At 33.7% G+C, this 17,097-nt stretch overlaps 1 protein-coding gene across 1 annotated transcript; it reads right to left on the bottom strand.

Annotated features, from left to right (window-relative positions):
* On the bottom strand, nt 1-15,153 carry LOC126815063 (WD repeat-containing protein 6). The gene is made up of 24 exons (XM_056099555.1): nt 15,006-15,153; nt 13,987-14,094; nt 13,255-13,336; nt 12,992-13,058; nt 12,608-12,720; nt 12,197-12,348; nt 11,765-11,982; nt 10,940-11,002; nt 10,374-10,529; nt 10,015-10,088; nt 9,411-9,562; nt 8,325-8,422; nt 7,644-7,826; nt 7,044-7,199; nt 6,642-6,716; nt 6,106-6,285; nt 5,573-5,642; nt 5,043-5,105; nt 4,325-4,781; nt 3,437-3,885; nt 2,599-2,742; nt 2,330-2,424; nt 1,854-1,921; nt 1-1,151 (listed from the first exon to the last, which is right to left on the bottom strand). The coding sequence occupies exons 1-24, from the start codon at nt 15,115-15,117 to the stop codon at nt 1,082-1,084; spliced, it is 3,405 nt and encodes a 1,134-aa protein (XP_055955530.1). The 5' UTR covers nt 15,118-15,153; the 3' UTR covers nt 1-1,081.
* Between the last annotated feature and the right edge of the window lie 1,944 nt (nt 15,154-17,097).

Genomic DNA, 17,097 nt, shown 5'->3' with positions numbered 1-17,097 from the left:
GAAAGTTCATAATAAATTTATTTACAAATATAAAATATTATATCCATATACGTAACATGTTAATATGACATAAATACATGATACCATTCTATATTAGAATTTATGTTATTATTGACTACAGGGCCAAAGCCCTGGAGGGAAAGTGTGTGAATTCCTTCGTGTGGGATGAAAATGCGAGGTCCATAAATGTATCCTTGGCATTTGGAATCCGATGAAGTGTACCGGGTAGGTCATGGAAATGGCAGGTAAAATTCGCATTTATTTTAATCATAGAAAATAAATAAACATTAGTCTTAGAATGTCCGGAGGTGTGCCTAGGAATGTAAATATACATTAATAAAAAATTTCTCTGTTTTGTTAGGCCCTAAAAATCGCAATGTTTTTCATATTTTTGCCAATTGAGGACCTTTTTCCAACTAGTGACAGCTTGATTCGTCACTGATATGTCCGGGGGTATCTTTTTATCCGTTCAGTCACACCATCATCTGATTATCAATACATCAGTATTGCCCAAATACATCTGGTTGGGACAGAAAAGTAGGACGTTAAATCCCATATGATTTGAACAAATGTGAATTTGCACCAAGACAACACGCCTACCAAATATGGTTGAAATTATTCAAGCAGTTATTGAGAAAAGCTGAAAATTTCAAAATTGGTCCTTTAATGACCAAATGAACAATCCCAAAAAGATTTTTAAAAAAAAATATAAAAAAAATGATTTTTTTGAAAATTCATAATGGGGAAAAAGGTGTGTGACTGAATTTTGATAGGTTTCTTCATTTTGACTAGCCAAATAATATGGCAAAATCTTTTTTAAAAATTTCAAAAACTATTACCTGTAGAGTGTTTTACAAGATTTTGGCAATAACTTGGCAAAAAAGACCCAACACTGAATTTCCTTACTAAACAATTCGGTTAAAAAAAACCATGTACCTGTATTGGGCCCACTTGTTCATCTGTGTATTAATATGTTATCCTACTAAAACATGTCTAATGAACTAAAAAGCATTTAAAAAAGAATTCTGAGATATTTATTTAAAAACATAAATAATATAATAATCCATATATATAATATCTTCTATTTATCTTTCTCAGTTATATGACCATATGCTAGACCGTCTCCACATATACCATAATATATATTATCACTGAAAAGCAAAAATGTAAATACGGATCAATATCTTATATCAGAACCATCCATATAGAAAAATACTATAAAGCAAGAAAACTTGTAGCACATAATGTAAACACTCAACAGGTCAAAATGCAGATTTCTTTTATACAAATACGCAAGGATTTTAAGTAGAGTCATTCTCAAAAACCCTGTCAAAATTCTCAATTTTTCTACTATACATCCTGTTTACTTGTTAACACGATACAACACAGCCTTCTTGATGAGATGTGTAAAAACTTGTTGGAAATGTGCAATGGTGCATATGAAGGAATATTCAGATTAAAAATTTCAAATGCTAATTGTACAGTTATCAACTCTTCTACAGGAGCCACGGTGGCTAAGTGGGTAAGACGCTGGCTCGCTAGCCTGGAGGTCAGGTGTTCGATCCCTGCATTGGTTGAGAAAGTTCATTGGGATTTTACATTGTGGTTTCCTCTTGTCACTGGTGCAGAACAGAGGGCCCGACAAAGACAGCTCTCTAGTCATTCGGATGAGACGAAAAACCAAGGCCCTGGGTATACATTGGCGTGCACCTAAAAGATCCCTTGGCAGTTGGAATTTCCCTCATAAGCACATGCAATTAAAACTAATATGTATATATTACAAGAAGTAATTAAGTTTACTTCCTTTATAATACTGTAAAGAAACAAAGTTTTTTTGTTAAAAAGAAACTTACTTAAATTTCCAAACATCAATATTGGCCACATCTGAGACATTAATAAATTCTCTGTCATTATACTTGAGCTGAAAAAAAAAACAACAGAAGGTTAAACATGGGTTTACCGGTAGTTTGGAAAAAAACAAATAATGTCATTGCAGGTATGTATATTCCTTCAAGAGCTCATATGAATGTACCAGGAGTAATTCTTTCTACAACTGTTCACGTATCAAGCTGGGTCATCCTGTTTATAAAATCTTTAAATTTGACTTCTTTATGCATATTTATCAGATCTTGAATCGATTAGAAATGTTCAATATTCCAGATGCTCAGTCAAGCACCCTCTAATGTATAGATAATACCACACTGTTATCCTGCCAACACCAGTTCAACAAGCTAACTTCATTTTACAATCCATATGAATGCTGTACACTCCGCATCTGAAATTTGTCATAGTTGAAAACATTTCGTCTTGAAAAAAAATAATTTTGTACCTTGATGTCAGTGTTTGTCTCTGTAACACTCCATATTGTCATTCTTTGATCCACAGATACTGTTAATAATTTATCTGGAGACAATATTTTCACTCCTGTAAATAAATTGTTTTCCATTAGAATGTCTGTTTTGTACAATGGTGGTGTCATTTTGATTAATACAATTAAGACAACTGAACTTGGTTATAATTAATGCTGATTTCATCTAGCAAGTAGGAAAGACATAATCTAAGACTAATTATTTCTGTTGTGATCTAATAGCAAGTTACCTGTGATTTGTGCAGCATGGGCTGTGACCTCTGACCCTGTTTTAACTACCTGGAACTGTATAGGTGATGTTTTATGTAATAATATTAATTTATGTACTGTTAAACTGTTATCATCTCCTCCACTTGCTAATAAATACTCACTATCTGTAATAAAAAAATACACCATGTTTCATATAAAGACATCATATTAGAAACACTGTCTTCACCTTATCACAAATAATGATAGTACACAAATACATTTATATATGTAAAAGTTACTTTGATTGGTCAATGATTCTGAAGCAGTTTTAGACTGTTCACTACGAATAACTTCCTTTAAGGCTAAGTGAGTAAGACAGTGGCTCGCTAGCCTGGAGGTCGTGGGTTCGATCCCAGTGTTGACAGAGTGAGAAAGTTCTTCGTGATTTTCCGGCACGGTTTCTCCTTGTCTGTGGTGCAGGACGGGGGGCCTGACAAGGACAGTTGTCTAGTCGTTCGGATGGAATGAAAACCAAGGTCCTGTGTACACATTGGCGTGCATGCTAAAGATCCCTTGGCAGTTGGAATTTGATATAAGAGTAGGCCATAGCACCGCTGTCCGGGTAAAATTTCACTCATAGCACACTGTTTAGCCCAGTTCAGAGCAGAACAAAGGACGTTAAACCCATTTCATTTCATTTCTGATTGTCCATATACATATATTGCTGTCAAAAAAATAACAATTGAACAGAATCCGAACTTGATATAGTATTGTTGACGATGGGGCTCCAATCTAAAAGACAGAATATTCTTAATATTTACCGAATGCTTAGAAGTTTGCTTATGTTGTATGTATGACTTGTAAATACTAGTTACTAACCGCTTACAGATAAAATATCTATACTGTTTATTCCCGATTGATGACATTTTATTGTAAAACATGGCTGCCAGTCTTGAACTGTTACTTCTGCACTGTTTTCCTTTTTAACACTAATTATTTTCGTTCTTTCAGGAAAATAATCTTTTTTACTAGCATCTTCTACCAAGTTGTCATCTTGTAGACTATAGTTCGTTATATCACAGTTTTGGTCGTCACTACTTTTGTTTTCATTGACATTCTGGAAATTATTGCACTTTATATAATGGAAACATAAAGTTGTGATATCCCATATGGCTATCACCCCTTCGGTTGCCCCTGACAACAAGAATATATGTGTTCCTTGTTCTGATTGGTGGATGAAATAATGAATCTTAAGCACACAATTATTGTGATAATCTGATTGGTCTATGAGTGACATTGTATTAGTCTTCTCATCAAAACCAAATAACCTATAATTTAAAAATAATAATTGTTAAGTAATAATTCAATAAAATCGTTTATGGAGTGAAACGTAATAACCTGGCAAACATAATAATCAACTATGATTAATTAGATAAGAGGCAAATCAAAACCATTGATAACGTAATAAACGACAACACAATGGAGTCTTTAGTTTACTCTTACAATGTCCGTGTGTTATGTGAATGATGTGTCTTGTGGGTTTGTTTATAGGCAATAATTTCATTTGCATGCAAGGGTATTCAACAGTGGGAAGAAACAGAAGAACTCTGTGAAAAACCAATAACATCACACATGCAGTCCTACTCCTTGTCAGACACTAACAAAGGATAGAAACAGAAACCATTTGAATCAATGACTCAACCAAGCAACACCCCCAATTATAATAACCAATGATCAAATGATTTAAATAATGCAACTTTAACATACCTCACAAATCCATCAGAACAAGCGGCACCAATAAAATGGAGATTATTCGGGTTGGTGATATCAATTTCTGTAGCAGGGAAAGATGTTAGACACAATATTCTAGTTTCTGGATCAGGGTTATAGGAGTTTTTCTTCCAAGATTTTAGACCTCTTTTATTTTTCACTTGGCCTAGAAAAGTGCTTGTTAAATGTTCATAATCACAGTTCAATGGACATGTTTCACTGTTAGAATTAATCTCGAAAGCATCACTATTAAAACTGATTTCATTGTTTTCACTTTCGGAGACATTTATTTTCCACACTTCTATCTGAGCTCTACCTCCACCTGAGAAGAGTAAACACTTAGTAATATTTTCGTGTCTGTTCTTCACAGTACTGGTGGATAATGTCCGCACACTTGATAAATGACCTTGCATTGTGTGTAATGGCTGTAGCAGTGCATGGCAACCATTTTTATCTGAGATTTTAATAGGAAAATAAAACTTTAGATTATTTAAACCAGCTAATTTAATTTAAAGATGGGCTGTCTATGAAGATAGCAACTTTCAACTTAATTACATTTTTGTTGATTACTATATGACGATGCCGACATCCATAAATAAACCCATTTTTCTTCAAAATCTTTCATGTAATAAGTATGTAAAAGACTATATTTTTAAAAGTTTGCAAATTTCCATCATTATGTGTTGTAAAAAGATTGTGTAAAGTAAAAGGATACATTTAAGAAGTGATATATTAATGGTAGTATCTTCACTAGATGTAACTATAACATGATATATACCTATATATAAATAAATAGATTAATAGCTTACATATATGAAATACAACTACATCAGTTTGGGACAGATATACATATGTTATAAAGGGCACCAACTTACACTGCTAAAAAATGTAATTAAATGTGAAAAGAAAGTATGGACAGTGTCTCAGAAAAAAATATACTAAAAAAGGTAAATGTTCAAAATGTCAATTAAGATAAAACATGTTGATTAAAGATGGAATAATGAGTAAACTTAAACAATGACACACTTACAAAGATTATGGGAGATGCAAACAAGTACAAACTTTCAAAATTATCCAAGCATAATTTAAGACATGTCATGAAGTCAAGTGGTGCAGTTTTGATCCCAACTTATAGGTCACAAGGTATAGAGTTGGCTGTCTAATCTTATAGGTATTCTCTGGTTGCCTCCCACTGCTATTTACTCAATGATTCAATAATTTTCTATACTTTTCTCTCTTACTTACATTTGGATATATTTGTGTATAAACTTGTTATACATCTCATATCACATATTTCTCGACCATGTAGTGCTGACTGAAATGTAAAGAATAAAATGTTTCAATGCAACTATTTTCAATATAGTCTGCATGTACATATAGTTCAATATTGATCCCATTCAATATATATATAATGACCTCTCTCATATGTTAGTGGCAAAATAATTAATTAGTATAAATCTGACATTAACTGAGTCAGCCTATTTTTAAATAAATACTGCCTGGATAATCAGAGCTGTAGTTAAGTGTGTCATAACAAACTTATTAGACACTCGATGTGACATTCAATTTGCTCTTAGGAAATGTGCATTGAAATATCTACAAATATTATGTCTTTTTTCTCCAATTTAAATTGTATCTCAGTTGTATGGCTTAGGAAATGTGCATTGAAATATCTACAAATATTATGTCTTTTTTCTCCAATTTAAATTGTATCTCAGTTGTATGGCTTATAAAATGTTTGCTTTGCTGCATGACAAGTAGGAGCCATTAATAATTACCTTTAATATAAGTTGATTTGATTGTAATGATGCATTATGTAAAATAACATCTCCATTTTTTATATACAAAAACTTAGCTTCTTGACCTTTCAACTTGCAGTCCCATGACCTATGACCTCCTCCACACTCTATCTCCACTAACAGTTGGTTATCTACTTCACTCCATATCACAAAGCTTGTCTGAAAACATTATATTGAAAATACAAATATTTATCATTCACCTTTTAGATGAACCATGCTGTAGTAATTCATTCAATTATTTTCTTACCTACACTGAACATTTTACGCTTATAGAATCAGCCAATTCTGGTTTTGTTAGAAGTTAAGTGGGACCTCAAAATACAAGATAGTTGATTGACCATTTCATAATATAAATTAGGTGTTACATACAGATGCTTTGAAATAATACTGACACTATTTCATAGAAAACATATTTAACTGGGTAGTGGAAACTTGTGAAATGATTTATTATAAACCTATATTATTTTCTGACCTGTAATATTTAAATTCATTCAGAAGAAAAGGAGTGTACTTACAGAATGAAAACCATATACTTGTAATTTATTATCAATAAATACCAATCTATCTATCCATTCTAATCCTTTTAAAACCTGTATAGTCAAAATTAAAAACTCGATTTCTATTGATTGCAACATAGTTCATGCAAGTAGTAGCAAACAGAGTCATTTTATTTACAAGTGAAAGAGAAAGGGTCAATTTTGGACCAACCTTATATTTTTGTTTGATGAATTAGCAGGGTAGCAATTAAGATCCTTTAGCAATGGGAGAGAACTAGAGAAAACACACAAAATTGGGAAAGACAACCTTACTCCTTGTCATATGATCATATAAAATCTTGGGATTGAATTTCAGACATTATATCAGTGAGAACTTGTAATCTGTTGTGTAACTGTTTAAACCATTTAGAAATCTCCTACCTTATTACTATTTAACAATTCTAAACACCCATCCTGATCTATAGTCCATATTCTGTAATGGCCATCTCGACCAGCTGAATAGATCTTCTGGCCGATACTACTAATACATGTCACACCAGCTTTACCATGTATCTTAGGAAAACTCTGTATAGGATCCTATAAACAAACATTAACATACAACAACTTTATAGAGAGAATCAAACAAAGTATAATGAAAATAATGTATCACATTTATTACACAAAACTGCAAACAGCGAGAAGTGTTTATCGAACTTTGTTGTGGCTTATGAGAAAATACATTTTCAAAGGTCGCTTTCTAATTTTATTTTCTATTAAATGTCAACCAAAGTTTAATACTAATGTATCAGTACCAGAAAATATAAAAATCCAATGCTAATGTACCTCATCAGTAAATATCATAAAAGTCCAATTCTAATGTACCTTATCAGTACATGTATGTATGTATCATAAAAGTCCATAAGCTACTAATGTACCTCATCAGTATGTATCTTAAAAGTCCAATTCTAAATGTATCTTATCAGTATGTATCATAAAAGTTGTACAACTTAATAAAGGAAATGTTTGTAGTGATAAACTCACTTTTGTATTTTGTATTTGGTAACTGTGTATAGTACCACCTCTATCACCACAGATTAAAACTTGACCATTACAAACTATCTGACCAGCACACACCCATCTTTGTTTACATACAGGTAAAGTAAAAACTGCTTTATGGTGCAAAACAAGTTGATGGTCTTCATTATAGATTACTGACAATAGAATCTGAAATGCAGATATTGAAAAATACATGATATTTTGAGATTAGGATATGGAATTTATATATGATATTCATATCCATTGAGTAATGGACTTTTATAATAGAATGAATCATAAAGGATGCAAAATTGATTACTCCAAAGTCAATATTTCTCATAAACAGGACACTTAGCTAATGTCTGCTTTTAAATACAACTAGTGATGGTGGAGACTGATTAGTTACTTTACATGTAATTCCTGGGGTTATCTTAGATTTCTGAAATTAAGCACCGTTCATGTTTGTTAAAAGTTTAAACTCAAAGGCTTGAGATATCAAATTACATGTATTTGACTTGAGGTCTCGGATAAAAACATTTTGTGACTTGACAATCCATTTCCTGCACAAATATAAGCAATCCTAATCCTGGTTATAATGGATTACAGACACCTGTTTACAGTTTACAACAACCCCTGAATTCTGATTTCTGTAGTATAAAAGCAGGAAAATTATGATACTTTACTTACAACATTTCCATCAGGTCCTGTAGCAACTATATCATTTAAATCTACCCATATTAAACTAAAAACTTTACCATTAAATATTCTCTCACATATACAATTATCTAAACAAAAAAATATAATAGATTATCTTCTATAGTTTCTGAATGTTTTACAAAGTTTGTTCCCACTTGGGGGGTTGGATGGCTGAATGGTTAGTGTGCGCGCGCTGTATCATAAAGTCTGTCATTGAGTCGACTGGCGTGGTTTCGAATCCCCGGTTGTATGTGTCAAGGAGTAGGGTCGCCTGTCCAACCTCATGGGTTTTCTCTGGGTCCTCCGGTTTCCTCCCACTGCTAAAGACCCCTACGCGCAAGCGAATTATGTAAATAAAATTAAACCATATGTTAGTCCCGAAATGACCTAGTTTTTGTCGAGTGGACGTTAAACCCCATTTGTCTCTCTCTCTTGTTCCCACTTAGTAACACAAAGTTTTGGGTAAACCAGTAAATGTTCCATTTTCCAGAATGTATTCTATAGTTACCAAACACCTTACAAAAAGTTTATTTTGTTCTCACTTAGTAACACAGATTTTTGGTAAAATAGATGCTGTTTTAAAACCAGTAAATGTTCCATTATCCAGAATGTATCTTGAAAGATCATTCCAAATGTTTGCACCTGGAACTGTTAGTGAATGTATCCCATCAAGTTTATTACATTTTGGAACAGACAGTAATATTGAATTCAGGCATATGATCTAAGGTTTAGGTCTAGAATGTTTACCGACAAAAATGAGTGCTTTGATGCACATAAGCACTGAGCCCGATAATAAAGCCTTGTTGAAAATCAGGAACATTTTATAATCTGCAATCAGACAATAGCAAGGAGGGAGACCATGGTCAGACTAACTCAATTAATATTTAATGGTAGTAGAGAATTAGTATTTTTAAATATATTGAAAATTGAAGGCATACAAAATGACATGAATAAAGTTGCCTGTGAAAATGCACAACATCAATCAATCATTTTGTTTGTATAACATTTCAATCTAAAACGTTTTTATGTTTTTAAGGGTTGTATATAATTTTAATCTTTGGAACATATCATACAAACCTTTACTAAACACCCTAATATCACCCTCTATGTTACCCACAACTGTCAACTGCTCATCAGGGGAAGTAACTATCAGAGAGTAGGATTTAAAAGATGGGTCATGGTGCAATAGTTGCCATATATTTTGTGACAAATTGTAATGAAATAGAGAACTGAAATGAAAAAAATTAAGACAAAAAATGAAAAACGCCATGAGTATCTCAGATATATCATTGGATAAAATCAATTTAAGTATTTTTTTTTTGTTTATGGGATTTTGAAACAAATAATATAATACATCATCAAATAGAGAAATGAAATGAAATGAAATGGGGTTTAATGTCCTACTGTTCTGCTCCGAACTGGGCTAATGAAGGCGGGCATACACCATACAGTGTGCTATGAGGGAAATTTTGCCCGGACAGCTGCACTACGACCTACTCTTATATCGAATTCCAACTGTCATGGGATCTTTTACGTGCACGTCAATGTGTATACTGGAACTTGGTTTTTCATACCATCCAAATGACTAGACAGCTGTCCTTGTCAGGACCTCTGTCCTGCATCACTGACAAGCGGGAATAATTAGCAAGTTTAATTAACATGTATAAAATGAAAAACTCACCCTGCATTAGTCATGATCAGTGCTTCATTATAGTTCTTGAGAACAACAGACCTGGGTATATCATCTGTATCAACCTATTTACAACATAAATTGTTATGTAACCTGTATCATGTTTTGGATTCATTGAGTTGTCATATAAATTCTTCCCACATTCATGTATGCCCCAAAACATTGGTGAACCCCTAACAAACAATTATCTCAACATTCCCAGACAACAACATTCATTACAAGTTTTACAACCACACCCATGATATCTTTAATTATCATTAGAACCCATAAAAATTTGAAAAATTGAAATGTTTTTATATTGATTTCAGTCATCTTAAACTACAGATGAAATAAGCTGAACATACATGTACCTTCAGATTACTGGGAATTTGTAAAACTGTAAGAACTGTAGAGGCAGATGGCGAATGAAAAGAATTTATCCTCCATAATCTAATACTATTGTCTCCTCCCCCTGTTACAATAAAACTATTTTTTTCACTAACATCTAAACTCCATATACTTTTACCCTGCATAAAATAAAATAATTTTCTCTTGTATTATTTTATATACTTACTATCAATGATTCAATGATAAAGGGTTTCTCAACCCAAAACGTTTGAATAAACCACCTTCAAACTTACTTCAATTCTCCTGAGCGCGGATTTTTATAAATATCTACCTCTCACTGCTCTCTCTGCCCGCATCATCATTTCATCCAGCAGCGGCAAAGAATTATAGGCTGGTTCAGCCAATCTTACTCTTTTTAAGGGAGTACTGCCATTCCTCCTTAGAATTATCATTTTAGAGAATGGGAACGAAGACATTGCTCCACTACTGACAGTTTTCTTATCCAGGTTATTAATGAAAGGTAGAGTAAGATTAATGTAGTCACCATCTAGAATTATACAATTTTTGATCTAAAATGAAGTTTATTTACCTTATGACCTTTGAACTTTTGTAAAATGTCCCCTTGATAATTCCAAACACAACAGGTTGAATCCTGCAAAATAAATAACCAATACATTACTGTGTACGTACTGTATACAGTACCAAGTCTACCTATAGACTTGCCAGGCGAACGGGGGGTGGGGGGAGAAGTCTGAATGGTTAGCATGTGCGAGCTGTATCATAAGGTTTGTCATTGAGTCAATTGGCGTGGTTTCGATTCCCCAGTTGAACATGACAAGGAGTAGGGTCACCTGTCCAACCTTGTGGGTTTTCTATGCGCAAGTGGATTATTGAAATAAAATTGAACTATGTTAGTCTCGAGATGACCTAGTTTGTGTCGAGTGGACTTTAAACCTCATTTCTTCCTCTCTCTCTCCCTTGGTAGGCTGATGCATAGGGCCTCAAGATCTACGGGACCTCTAGCTAAGTTGATTGGGAGGGGCCTTATAAGTGGAATAGCCTGGGCATCTCTTTATCTACATTAAATACATCACTGTGTGTATAGTATTGTATACAACTATTTTACTGCAAATTTTCAAAGATTTGCTTATATTATAATGTATGGCACTGGTATCAAGAATGTGTAAACTGTAGACCAAAAAATTGTCAAAAAGAATATGGGTTTGAGTTAATGTTTCAAACTTAATGCTACACCAGATTCTTATCATTTGAACAATTTGCAGATTCATTTCTTAAATTGAAATACACAAATTAGTCTATTAAAATATGAAACAAGGAACAATTAAAGTTTGTAGGATCTGCTCATGTTTATGTCGGTTAACAGGATCTCAATAAGAAAGTGTTACTCCTTTACCTCTCCAATACTAATAATTTTATTCTCCAACAGCTGTGCACTCCACACCCTCGCCGAATGACCATAAAGTGTCAACATTGGTTCAGAGGTCACTCCTAGCCAATCACAGGCAGCAGAAGGATTCTTTTTTAAGTTTAACTTCCATAGTCGAATACTTCTGTCATCAGATGCCGAAGCTAATATTTGTTTTGTGGGTAAATAATGCATGGAAAAGATGACTCCCTATAAATTAATAAAAATTATAAGAAAATATACAAAAATACAGTCCAGTGATAGATTCATCATTTAAGTAAAGATGTTTCTACTAAATGTAAATGTTTTTTACACACCAAACACATGATTTATTAAGTATCTTTCATTGTACTTTTATTGAAATGCAATATGTATTTTCTTCCTCTAAATACAGCATAAATATTTACTTTTACGGATTACTTGCCTGATGACCATCTAGTCTATGAATCACCTCCCTTTGACCATTAGAGTTGACTTGTCCAGTAGGTGACCATAAAACTATCTGATTAAACACTGTACCAGCAGCTAAAACTAATTCCTGCCATGTTCTACCAACAAAATAGGCTGAATATCTTCATGTATTTAAGAAAAATAAGCAACAAGAACAAAACACAAGATATTACAGGAGCAAATATTTCACCATATTTCCAGAGCAATGGTAACATGATATTCGCATTGAAATGGACACAGAGAAGATAATTAACTGTAAACACCACTTTGCTATAGTAGGTGTAGCAATGCTCAGTGAGTTTATAATGGCCAGAGTAAATGATGATAGTAGGCCTATGTGCATTGTTTACATCTAACATATTCAACATTTATCAAGGATACAATATACATTTTTCTGTACAATCAACTCTGCTAATTATTGTTTGTGTTTCCCAGTCCCAGTTTATAACAACATTATGTGCTAGACCTATAGCAACTGTAGTGCTTTCTTCACCCTATTGAAAAAAGAAAATGAAATAAATAGGTTGCAGCAACTGTGGTCTAAGGGGAGATAATATGGGTTTTAGGTCATGAAACGAAGTTACCTCCCCTTACTAGCCTTTATCAGTAAGGGGATATTGAAATAATTAAACTTACATCTTATTTAAGGTAATTTATTGACTTAAATAATGAAAAAGGTACAAATTGTACAATCAGACAATTATTGTAAATCAAAATATCATATCAGCATTTCCAGTAACATAATATAATAAGTAGAAAACAAACCCTCTCCAACCAACATGCTTCCAATATCCAGTCTTCTAGTTCTTTAAAACCACATAAACTCTTAATCCTAAAAAAATTGAAACCATATCATCCCAAAGTTGCTGTTGCTGTGCAGAACAAGATCTGATCGGATTATGAAATTTCGGTTTTATAAAATGAAAGCTGTAGGCTTACTTCAAGCTACCTTTTGATACAGGTTATATTATAAGTAACAGTAATAATCATTTACCTGTTGTTGATGTTATTAAGTAATATTTATTTACCTTGTAAATATACCTTCGCTACATTCTACAAACAGAACTCTGATGCCTTTTCCACCAAATACACACAACATGACATCATTGCCTAAAATTTTGAAAAAAAAATAGAGATAAAAATGGGGTGTCAATGTGCATTCAATAATTGTGTGTGGTGCAGTGGCCCTGCACTTACTAATATATATAAGGTATATCTTTATTTCAGTAACTTGCTTGTGTGTAGGCTCCTTTAGCAGGGGGAGAAAATTTGAAAACTTAGAGAAAACCCACAAGGTTAAGCAAGCTTCCCTACTCCTGGTCATGTATAAGCCTTGTCTCAACGACTCATCTTTATTCCAATGCCAAAGACTCTTGTTTTAACCCACTTGGTCACCCAACCCCGATTATTATACAAAATAGACAATAAAATATTTAGATGTTTCATCTTGATGTTCTTCCATTCATTTAGGAAATGATTGAATTACACCCAAATTAGTCTGTAGACCGTTAGAAATTAATGGTGGTATTTTTAGATTTAAAACGGAATAAAATATCTCAGTTCCAAATAATTTTATACGTCTATTTTACGGTCTTTAAAAAAGGTTTATCATCCAAAGAATATACCTTTAAGCACTAGAAAATCAATATGATTTTTGAAAGTATGATATTTCATTATGACAATCAATGTTTTCTTAATGAAGGTTAAACTGACCATACAGGGGATATAAGATATGCAAAATGGGGTTGAAGTGTACTTACATATATGTTTTCTAATTCCATGAATATTTTGTTTCATCAATAGACTGTGTTCTGTGTGAACTAGAGATTGTTTGTTGACATCATAAAAATGTAAATCACCGCATATACCTGTTACAAATATAATTTATAAAATAGATTTGACATATTTACTGAATGTATTCTAATAAAATCCTCAAAAATTCATTAAATTCAAGACTTTTTTTATTCTCAGAATCTTAAAATAAATTGTCCATTAGATAGTGATAGAGAAGGAGGGAGAGGGAGAGAGTGTAAAGGGGTTTTAACATCAACTTAAAAAAAAATATATATGGCAGATCTTTATTTCAATAATTCACTTCATGCAGGGAGGGTTCTTTAGTGATGAGAGGAAACCAGAGAAAATCAACAAGGTTTGGCAGATACCCCTACAACATGTCATATATACCATACAAAATGAAATGAAATGAAATGAAATGGGGTTTAACGTCCTTCTGTTCTGCTCCTATACTGCCTGGGCTAATGAAGACGGGCATATGCCATACAGTGTGCTATGAGGGGAAATTTTGCCCGGGCAGCGGCACTATCGCCTACTCTTATATCGAATTCCAAATGTATACACGGGACCTCAGTTTTTCGTATCATCTGAAGGACTAGACAGCAGTCCTTGTCAGGCCCTCCGTCCTGCATCACTGACAAGGGGGAACCACGCTGGAAAATCTGGATGAACTTTCTCGGCCAATGCAGGGATCAAACACCCAACCTCCAGGCTAGCGAGCCAGCGTCTTACCCACTTAGCCACATGATCCCCTATGTACCATACAAGTCTGAGATCAAAACCGTAACAATTGACTCAATGAAATACCTTATGATCTAACCCATATGCACTAGACCACCCAATCCACAAGATCTAAGAATAAAACACTGAAGATCGATCATCTTGTCGGAGGAGATCAAACAATATAAGGTTGAGCTATAACATTCTGAGTACCGTATCTGTCTTACATATTTTTAATTACTGATAGATGAAAGATGTTATATACCTGCTACAACTGTACTGTGTGACAGTATGGAAAGTGATGTAACAGGGCCAGTTTGATAATCAACAACCAAATACATATCAATATCCATTTTTTCCTTTTCACTCTGCGCCATGTCCCTATATTATACTGATAAATATAATAAACAAGACATCTGTTAAACTGAAAATAACAAGCCAACAGTGAGGCTGATGTCCCCCGCCGAAATTGCAAAATAAATAGATGACACATATTAATTAATCGCACATTTATTTTTTTCACTAAGTTTCATCACTCTCTATCAGATAGAATCAAGATTATCTTGTCCCAAACCATCGACAAATGAAATCGATTAGCTCTGCTTAGCTTCAGCTCGAAATGTTAATTATTGAACTCAGTCAAGACATTCACCTAATGAACATCTACATATACATCAAGTTTAAACATTCACCTAATAGACACCTATGCCAAGTTTGAACATTCTACCTCAATTAGAAGGAGAGTTATTGTGTTCCAAAGTTTCTACCAATCAAATTGCTTATCACTCTGCTTACCCTCAGCAAAAAATGTTCATTATCGAACTTAGTTAAGGTATTCATATAATAAATCTATACACCAAGTTTCATCAATCTCACTTAATTAGAACTAAAGTTATCGTGTCCCAAAGCATCAACCAATCAAATTGCTTATCTCTGCTTACCCTAAGCGGAAAATGCTCATCTTCGAACTCCATCAAGGCATTGACCTAATCAACACATACACCAAGTTTGAACATTCTAGCTCAATTAGGAAGAGAGTTATCGTGCCCCAAAGTATCAACCAATCAAATTGCTTATCTCTGCTTACCCTAAGCGGAAAATGCTCATCTTCGAACTCCATCAAGGCATTGACCTAATAAACACATACACCAAGTTTGAACATTCTAGCTCAATTAAAAGTTATCGTGTCCCAAAGCATCAACCAATCAAATTGCTTATCTCTGCTTACCCTAAGCGGAAAATGCTCATCTTCGAACTCCATCAAGGCATTGACCTAATCAACACATACACCAAGTTTGAACATTCTAGCCCAATTAGGAAGAGAGTTATCGTGTCCCAAAGCATCAACCAATCAAATTGCTTATCTCTGCTTACCCTAAGCGGAAAATGCTCATCTTCGAACTCCATCAAGGCATTGACCTAATAAACACATACACCAAGTTTGAACATTCTAGCTCAATTAGGAAGAGAGTTATTGTGTCCCAAAAAGTGTGACGGACAGACAGACGGACGGACAGACGGACAGACAGACGGACAGACAGACGGACGAACCCATTTTAATAGTCCCCTGCTTTCTTCGAAAGGCGGGGGACAAAAATATTAAAGAATAAGTTTTTGATTCAGGAAATGAATGAAATGGAGTTCAATGTTTTCTTGAGACTAATATATGAGTCTATAATTATTATATCCTACGTGTAGTTCATTTAATAACTTGCTCGCAGAGGGTCTTTTAGCAGTGGGGGAAAATAATAGAGAACCCTTGTCTTGTACATTAGTAAGTACACAGACAGGACACAAATAATGGCTCTGGGGGCTAGCAGGAAGCGTCCACTGCACTACATGTACACATTCCTGGGCCTGTAGTGATACAGATTTCACTCAAAATGAAAAAGAAAACAAACATACAGGGAAGTACTCAAGAAAATTAAAGGGGTAAAGTCTAATATTTCATGAATGTTGTCTGATAATGGTGTCTCGATAGAGTCATCATCGGCTATGTATGTGCGCCGCTACAGGAAATCTCAATGTATTGACGAAAAAATCTCCATATCCCTTTCAGGACTAGGTCATTTTGAGACTAACACACTGTTAAATTTTTATTTCAATAATTTCCTTCACAGTCATTAGTTTAACAGTGGGAGTAAACTATATATAATATATATAGAGAACCCAGGGAAAAACGGAATTAAATTGGATAGTCAACCCTACTCAATTGTCACGTACAAGCGGGGAATCGATACCATGTCACTTCTCAATGACAAACTTAATTACCAATCATCTCTCAACTAATTACCTAAACCAAACACAAACTATTCAGTCAGTCACCCTACCAACCACCACCTCACTGTCAATGTCAT

This window comes from Patella vulgata, chromosome 3 (genome assembly GCF_932274485.2).
Source record: "Patella vulgata chromosome 3, xgPatVulg1.2, whole genome shotgun sequence".
In the NCBI taxonomy this organism is placed as follows: Eukaryota; Metazoa; Mollusca; class Gastropoda; family Patellidae; genus Patella; species Patella vulgata.
Note: the sequence above shows the minus strand (reverse complement) of the source record. Positions and strands in the feature narration are given on the sequence as shown.